This window comes from Leuresthes tenuis, unplaced genomic scaffold (assembly GCF_036924035.1).
Source record: "Leuresthes tenuis unplaced genomic scaffold, fLeuTen1.0.hap1 SCAF_3, whole genome shotgun sequence".
Taxonomy (NCBI): domain Eukaryota; kingdom Metazoa; phylum Chordata; class Actinopteri; order Atheriniformes; family Atherinopsidae; genus Leuresthes; species Leuresthes tenuis.
Window position 1 is genome coordinate 18448004 of NW_027325357.1, and position 8604 is coordinate 18456607.

At 40.5% G+C, this 8604-nt stretch overlaps 1 protein-coding gene across 1 annotated transcript; it reads right to left on the bottom strand.

The window, feature by feature from the left end:
* Positions 1 to 2534: 2534 nt before the first annotated feature.
* On the bottom strand, positions 2535 to 5199 carry ankrd33ab (ankyrin repeat domain 33Ab). Its single transcript, XM_072382276.1, has 4 exons — positions 4939 to 5199; positions 4723 to 4852; positions 4450 to 4590; positions 2535 to 3542 (listed from the first exon to the last, which is right to left on the bottom strand). Exons 1-4 carry the CDS (start codon positions 5197 to 5199, stop codon positions 2716 to 2718), a joined length of 1359 nt encoding a protein of 452 aa, XP_072238377.1. The 3' UTR covers positions 2535 to 2715.
* Between the last annotated feature and the right edge of the window lie 3405 nt (positions 5200 to 8604).

Below are 8604 nucleotides of genomic sequence, written 5' to 3' on the forward strand. Positions count from 1 at the left end.
AGTTTCTTAAAGTAAGTCATTAGTTAAGACTGACGGAGCAGGTAAAAGAAAATAAAAACACCTTCTCGGTAAACTGTAGGGTAAAAGTCTTTAATGTGAACAGCCAAAGCAACTTGTCACAAAACCGCATTTGACTCCTTCAATCCTGCAGAGGGAAAGAAGGTATTTAACGTCTCGATTTCATGCAGCTCATTAAGATTTAAGATTCCTTAAGAAAGCAGACGTGAGCAAAGTGTTTAAATCTGGTTCACATCTCGTAGAACGTTCAGTCTCTCCGTCAAAAAGAACCATGTCAAATGGACTTTTGTCTGTTTTAACAAACATCTCGTGTTAAAGTGAGCAATAAAAAACAGTTTTTACCGTCAGTATTTCTCCCAGAGATCAGAGGGAACATCAGATTCCCTTTGTGGTTTCCAGCCAGAGGAACCAAAGCCCTTCGACTGAGGGGCATGGTTAGTGTAAACACACTCATTTTTCAGTGGTGTGATCTTACATAAACACTGGCTGCTGCAGCTGGAGATGATTCTGGGAACGGTTTGTTTTCAACGCTGAATGGTCAGTAGTGCTGCAGGAAGGGCTGAGGAGTCAAAGTTCAGGCACTGCAGTAATTGAAGTGGAAGCAAATTCTCCAAACCAAGTTAAATTCTGTGAGTGGACATGTGTCGAGGAAAGTTTATATACATGGGTCAATTTGTCTGCTGGGTCTATCAGTCAAACAAGACGATAACCACACATGGGATAGCTTTTGAGAGTTTTAAAACATTTATATTTTTATAAAGACCCTGTTTTAAATTGAAAAATAAAAAGGTTTACTGTAGCTTTTCCTTTTCAGCCTTTCACTGTACAGTGACATTCCACTTTTGTCTCTGCTCAACGAATGTGAGAAACATTTGATCCAACTGTAAAAACAGATGGCCAAAACATAGATTCCCATCCAGCACGCCGCACCATCACAGAGGCATCTGATTGGTTCTTAAGTTTATTCTGCAAAATGATACCAACTCCAAATATTCAGCCTGAGGAGTAAGGTGTATCTAAAAAAACAAAAACACGCTAGCTGACAAAGGGACCTATTTGTGGCATTGCCAACTTATCTCTGCTTCATATCAACTCTTTCATCATCATTGTGAAAAACATCCCAGTTCGTTCAGAGTTGGACAGACACTGGTTTCGTGGTTGCAGCTGCAGCTCGACTCCTGACAGGAACACGTATGCTTGAACATATTTCAGCTACCTTTTTTGGTCAGCTAATGCTTTGGCCTGAAATCTGAATTTTCATTTCTCGCCGTTGCCTTTTACATTCATTTTAGCGTACAGTACATCAAAGATTGTAGTTTAAGTTTGGTTTTACTGAGTTTATGAGACACCAAATCAATTAAAGCACGGCAGAGATTGTATTGAGTCCTGGTGGATTTATCAGCCTCCTATTTTTCATTCCTGTCAGTTTCATATTTACTGCTGCAGTCTGGATCACTAACAAATACATGGGAGATGTTTCATGGTCCTATATTTATCTTTAATTTCAAGCAAACTCATTCCATGCACTCACAAAGTTATTAAGAACAGGAAGTTTCATAAGCACGTGTTGGCATTATCAGAAAAGTGCAACAGAGGAGAAAACTGGTCCCTCAGTTTTATTGCACTATGTACAGGATGTACAGTATTTACAGTCATTCTTTTAACAAGAATATCTTGAAATGAACACAAACTATTTACTGATTTAACATAGTAATTCAAATAAGCTATAACATATGTATTTACATACTGCAAATCAATATCTAGGTGTATATGGAGTAATTTGTATTGACCTGATTGTCTTTTGTTTGACTGATGAGGTAGATGAAAAATGAAAAAGCTTCTTTCTTTTTTACCTTTTAAACACATTCACAGGGGAATAACATTGAAAAAAGTCTGTTTAATCGTGGGTTGAGTGCTTTATTATTCTTTTTGGCTTAAGGCCAGAACACAACGGTGCCAAATGGCGTCAAAACAGACACTCCTGTTACTTTCTTTTCTTTAAGAGACTCATTATTGAGACTGAGGAAATAACCAGAGCTATACAGTACGAACCATAATCCTCTCATTAAATCCATCACAAATATTGCTCCTCCGGTAAGTCACCAAATTGAAGTAATATGCAGCCACACAGACGTTTAAACAGTTTTAGTAATATAAGAATAATTTTGCGTTGAACTTAATCTTAAACCCCACTAAATGGTTCAACTATGCTACCTGCACACATAAACTTGTGGGCTACCAGCAGTCTCCCTTTACTTGTGAGGTATTACGTGTAGGAGAAAATGTGTAAGTTTAAGATCTTTGTAGTCATAACACAACCCATGTATGGTGGCCTACCAACTTTTTGGGTTATTCTGCTGCTTTCAGTGAATAATATCACTGATCATCTATTTTCAATCTTTTTCATTAAAAACTGACAACTACGATGTGGAACTTCCCCACAGCCTAAATCTGTGGGGTTAGGTGCTGGCTGCATCGCTACCTTTCTTATTGCTGCTTGTGGGGGTGTTCTTGACTCAGGCGATATGACGCACCACATTACTGCGCCATTGATCTGTTCTGGCCTCTCTTGTTTACATTTTTGTGAATATTTTCAAGACATTTCGCTTAAACATTTCAATCCCAGAGTTAAACAAGCTTTTAAAGCTTTTAGTTTTCAAAAAGCTTCTTTCTCCAAGCAGGAACTTTTGAAGGAATTTATTTTTTCTTGCTGTCCCTTTTCTTCTCTTTCGCTTCCTTCTCTTTTTCAGCCTTTTTCTTCTCCTTCTTTTTCTCATCCTTAAGCTCCTTGTACCTCCACTTGGGGGGTTCTAGATAGCCCTTTTCCTTCTTCTTCTTATTCTTCTTCTCTTTCTTTGGCGTTGCTTCTGAAGGCCTGTTGACACTGATCTTGGGAATGCAACCAGAGGGGAACACGCTGTTCCGTCTCGCCATACTGCGGGGAATGAACGTTGTAGCGACTTTGGTGGAGGCCAACGAGAGGATGCTGCCTCGCCTCTCAGTGTCAGGACAACATGTTGAAGCAATTGTGTCTGCAGAATGGACACATGGGATCATGTATGAGACTGAGCCGTTGCTGTGGCACACTGAGCCCTCTTCCAGCTCCTTCTGTGCGTGTTTCTTCAACAGCTCTGGTACTGCAAGCCGCCTCTTTCCCATCGCTGGAGGGCTTGTGGGACAAAGTGGGTGACATCCAGTTGAGATTAGAGGGCTGTGGACACTGGTGGTCATCCGCACCAAGTGGTCCAAGGCCCCATTGTCCTGGGGATCACGTGGAAAGTTAAATCCAAATGTGTTTTTGAGCCGCAGTGTAATTTTTTCTGTAGGGCTTTTCTGAGCTGTTGCTTTGGCCACTCTCTCCTTTAATTCAGGCCACTCAGGGATGTAGCTCTCACAGAATTGCTCAGCTTTTGGCCGTAGCGTAAGGCGGCGGAGACGGTGTAAAGTCTCATAGCGACCAGTTTTGAGTGCCCAGTCCCGAGCACACTTTCCACGTGCAGAATCTACTGCATGTATGTCAGCCCCTGGCAAAAAAAAGGAAAAAAATGAAAGGAGAATATTTGGCAGAAAAGAAAAATAAGGTGAGTGGAGATTAATTTCAGCTTCTAATTTTAGTGTGAGCTCATTGGCTTTTTCATAACCGGTGGTTTGGCTAAGAGGAGAGGTGCACAGATGATGAGTCTGTTCTAGTTAAGAGGCAGATAACACTGTGAGACATATCAGCAGTTCAACATGCACGTAACAACAGCTGAATACTCCTGTGTGTGTCAAAGCACTAGCAACAAAATCATCGAATTACTGACCTATTTTGGGCAATATGTTGCACAGGCTGAAGAAAAAATAGGGAGGCACGACTGTGTTTAATTACCTGATGTCACCATGATACAGTTAATCTATATGGTAAATGAATGTAATTTATTTACCATAATTATTTATCAAATTACCTGAAGAGGGTTAGAGCAACCTGTCATGTCAAATCAAAAGAAAACTCGTTGTTTTGCAGACTAAAAATAACCAAGTGGCTAATCAACAACCAGCCAGGATGACTAGTAAATCAGGGATTACTGGAGAGTCTGTTAAGGTATGATAATGATCTCAGAGTGATCCCTTAAACTGGTCTTGCGTCACTGGCGTTAGATGGTGTCAAATACTGTGACGGATAAACCACAGGGTCAACTATTCTCGCCAGCTGAGCTGTAACTGTTCATTTAGAGCTTTATGGTGAAACAGTTAATGTCACAGTTTGACAAAAGACCTGATAATAATATAGCCCTGCAGCGGCTGATTGCAGAGCACTGTCAAAAGTGAAAAGCTGTTTTGTCGTGTGGCAAATCAACTGTTGTGAAAGTTATCCGAACGACACGGATATTTGATCCTACACATGCAACATAAGCTCATATGCATTAAAACATAGCAATTCATTTTACGTACCAGCCATAACAAGAGCCGCCACGACGTCACTGCGGCCCGTCATTGCCGCTTTGATGAGGGCTGTGAACCCACGACAGTCCTTTATTTCAGTGTCTACACCAGGAAAGTAGTTCAGCAGATACATCACTGTGCTGACATGACCTGCAGCAAGAACACAACATTCAGAGATCCCATCATCAGTTTATAAGAAATAAACCACATATTATATTCAAAACTGTTGCTTGTATTGACATCAGACAGTGAAGCATTATTACATTTTATTTGACATTTCACCTGCTTGAGATGCAATCATCAGTGCAGTGTTTCCTTCGTTGTCCTGGTGATTTATATCTATGAAGGGACAGTTGTGAAGCCCGTGTACAATATCGAGGAAACCTTTACAGCATGCCACCATCAAGCCATTCTGTTGGTTGCAGTCAATGCTCAGGATCAATGACATTTTTTTTAGTCAAACTTGTTGAATATTGCCGCTATGATTGATACTCTCACCCAGCCATTGATGTCCAGCTCCATCACCTCCTCCTTTGTCACCCCTCTTTCAAGAACACCTCGCAGAAAAGTGGGTTCATTTCGAGCGCATGTCTGATACAGCGTTGATGCTGCGCTTCCGTTTTTTATCTCCTGCGTGTAGTCTGGAAGTACAGAGTCATCAGAGAGGATGCTGTCCGAGTCAGAGGCACTTCCTGATGAAGGTGTGTCATCATCATCTGGGCCTGAGCCAAGGTGGGGGTCCTCTGCTGTACTGGCCATCTTCCAGGTGAAATCACTCAGTCTAAGTCTTTTCAATTACATCTATGAGAATATCACAAATAGAAACTGGTCAGACGTAAAGTTCTGGACGTTGTCTATGGCAACAAAGGTGTAGTCAGATCCATGATTTGCTAATAAAGCAGAATAATATGACATAATATCATGTTAAAATGTGTTGGTGTGTTGGCTCGCTGTTTATCAGGCCTCAGATCTGGAACAGGGAAAAATGAAAAGTTTGCTTGCTGACAGATTAACAAAGAACAGCAAGAGTCAGGGATTAAGAGTGTCGTATCTGTGTGTTGCAGAGGTGTGGCGTCAGTGAGATGAGCTCTGTGTGCCTTTTTTGTGTACTAAAAGGATCAGTGTTAAACGTAGAGCAGGGCTAAATAAGGACGCACCTCAGAATAACCTCAGTCACATGTGGAAGCGATCAACTCATTCTTTGGCTCTTTTACCGTTTTCTGAAGCCAATGTTTAGCTATTGAAGCTAATAACTACTGGTATCTTGTGTTTAACCTCTCTCATTTGCTTCCCACATCGTATGCAAAAGTTTACTCATGTTTTGCATGTGTTCCTCATATTGGAATCACAAAGATTTTAAGTTGTTTTGGAGCACTGAAGAGAATCAGTCACCTGGTACGACCGTTTTGCAGAAAGGGAAGTGTTTTTGTTTGGTAAATCTTTATGTAAAGCTTATCACAGTCAAATCTTTTGATGTCACAGACCACTGAGAAATCACAGTCCATGAGCCCAAAGTAGACTCTGAAGAACAACTTCCATCATAATATGATGTTATCACTATCGACAAACAGACACACAAACACATGAACATGGAAGACTTACCATAAAGGGTACTCTGCCTGTCTGTAAGTGTAGTTATATTCCTGTTTCACACCTCTGTGACTTCCTCTTAATGACTTCTGACTTATGTCAACACTCTGAATATGATTCCAATGCAACCGTCACAGTTTCCTCCTGGACAGACGTACTTTACTCATTTCCATCCTACATGTAGAACTAAGAGGAGGAGTCTTTGCAGAGTCTTCACAGACACTCTGTGTTCATCTCCTATGCTTAGCTCATCCCACTTAAAACAGATTTATAGAAAGGATTACTTACTGCTCAGGCCATTTTCATCTTTCAGCACAGCATCTGTGTTTTACTCACTGGCTCCAAAGAGAGTTGTCAAATTCAGTGACACCGGCAACTTCTTGTCTTTTTACCTTGTATTTTTGGGACCAAATAACAGATATCGCCACACTTACCGTATACTGGAATAACAACACCATGACACAATATATATTTTTTAAATAATTACAATTAAAAAACCTTGGAAGAAATAACCTGTTCAGTAACCTCTGCACCATGTCTCCCATAAAATCTGATTAAATCACCATCTATTTATGCAATCATATTTACAGTAAATGACTTACAGGATGTGTGCAGTATGTTGTATTCCACAAAAAAGAAGTAATTAATACAAATGAAAAAAAACGAACTAAAAAGAACTATAAGCTGCTTAAGTAAGATTAATCGTATTAATTGATAGGACTAACAAGCTGGCAGTCCAATCCCATCAGTCATGACCGATGTGTTTAGAAAAGAAAGGCAGATCCCAAAGACCAAGATGTTAAAGCAGCAACAAAACTTATCTCAAAGAAAAGCAGCTGCAGCTGAGGTTGTATGATGATTTTTCTAAGATTTACCACCAGAGGGGGATCTCGCACAGTGTTCGCGTGTTCCAGCCTTAGACTTTAGTTTTTATTTGGCCACAGTAAAAAGAAACTGATTCCCATTTATATGTTAGAAATATGAAGCATGAGCACAGTGCAGAATGATCATTTAAATCCTAAACGTCTTTGTGTACTCTAGCTGTAGGAATGGATACAGACTTCACAGAGGATTTGTGGGGCATGGCTGGACTTGTCTGGATGGAGAACCCCCCCTTTCATCCTCAATGGCCTGAGGAGAGATCCCACTGCGACTGTCTAGCTGCCTGGATCTGACCTGAGGAGAAAAAGAGCTCCTGCAAAGCATAGATTGTCTTCTTTAGGCTTTTTGTCAGACAGGAGCCAGGATGGTACTGACATTTTTCTGAAACCTTTATAACTGCTTCTTTGCCTTTGAGTTAATGAAAAACATAGCATGTGTGCTTAAACGAAGGGAGAAGGAGATGATCTCACCGAGAAGATAAAAGATACAACAATAGAGAAAGCTCACGGTGAACCCGAAAAGCATGGAATTTAAAATGAAGACTTTGGCAAAAGTGCAAGGAAGGACCGAAGAGCTTCTTGGAGACAGCTGTGTTAAGGTGAGTGCCTTTGGACCTGAAAAGTTTGGCCAAAATCACCTTGGGTTGCTGTAAGCATGCACGACTGCAGAATTGATATGATCTTTGATTGAACAAGATACATATTTATTACACAAAACAAGACACTTGACAGTAAAAATACCGTCATCATGTGGATCTTCAGTATCCATCCGCTAATTTGAATTTTTTTGTTGCTGATCCTTTAATCTGAAGATTATCATCATATTTTTGTTTTAATTTGCCTTAGAATGACTCAGGTTTTAACACGATCATATTAGATAGAATTTGCCATGGGTTGTGTTAAAATGTTGCTGTTTTTATTGCTCGGTGCACACACAGATCCACACGAATTTCAGCACGCATCCATCAAAATTAGACCAAATAAAAAGCGCTCATGTCATGTAAAACCTGACAGTTCTGCAGAATTTTCAAGCTGTGTGTTTTTACAGAACTTACTTCTAAGATGCAATAAGCCTGCTTATACATGTACATCGCAACTCTTGGTTGTAGTATTTTGACACAGTCTGCAGTCTGCTGATTAGTTTACTCCCCTGAGAGAAATTCCACAGATGCGCTAAGAGACAACTCAAGATGAGACATAGATAAGAAAGACAAGGGGTAAAGAGAAAGGTTCAATTGTAGCAAAGACATATAATGAGCTTAATCACTTTTTCTGATCTGTGAGGGCCAACCTACTCAAACCTGCTGCACACAGACATTTAATTGTCTCCTCCAAATCCACTCAATCACTTGTCTGTTTTGTGCATAAGGTTTCAGACACCAGCAGGGAGCGGGTGCTATCAGACAAGGATGTCGGGACATATTTCAAGTGTGCCAGGAAGTCCAGTGCGGCTGCTGGATGTGAAGGTACCACAGTGAGTGTGACTGCTGTGCCGATGGTTTCAGCTAATTTAGATCAGTAGTGTACGGTAGTTTCCTGCTGTGCGCACCTCTTATGTCACCTATAGTGACACATAGCTGTTGATGAGCAGCACTAACATTAGATAGTTATGGTTTCCCTTGGCATTGAAAACACTATGACAAGTAAAATCAACACCAGAAGGAAAAAACACATATTACCTTGTCCTAATGAT

What these genes read in the sequence shown, in the direction of transcription:
- ankrd33ab (XM_072382276.1), bottom strand. Translation starts at nt 5,199, where the DNA reads ATGGCCAGTACAGCAGAGGACCCCCACCTTGGCTCAGGCCCAGATGAT. An exon ending in AGCTGGACATCAATGGCTGG is followed by an intron (nt 4,853 to 4,938) that starts GTGAGAGTATCA and finishes TGCAACCAACAG; the next exon opens with AATGGCTTGATGGTGGCATG. An exon ending in GATGATTGCATCTCAAGCAG is followed by an intron (nt 4,591 to 4,722) that starts GTGAAATGTCAA and finishes TTCTTGCTGCAG; the next exon opens with GTCATGTCAGCACAGTGATG.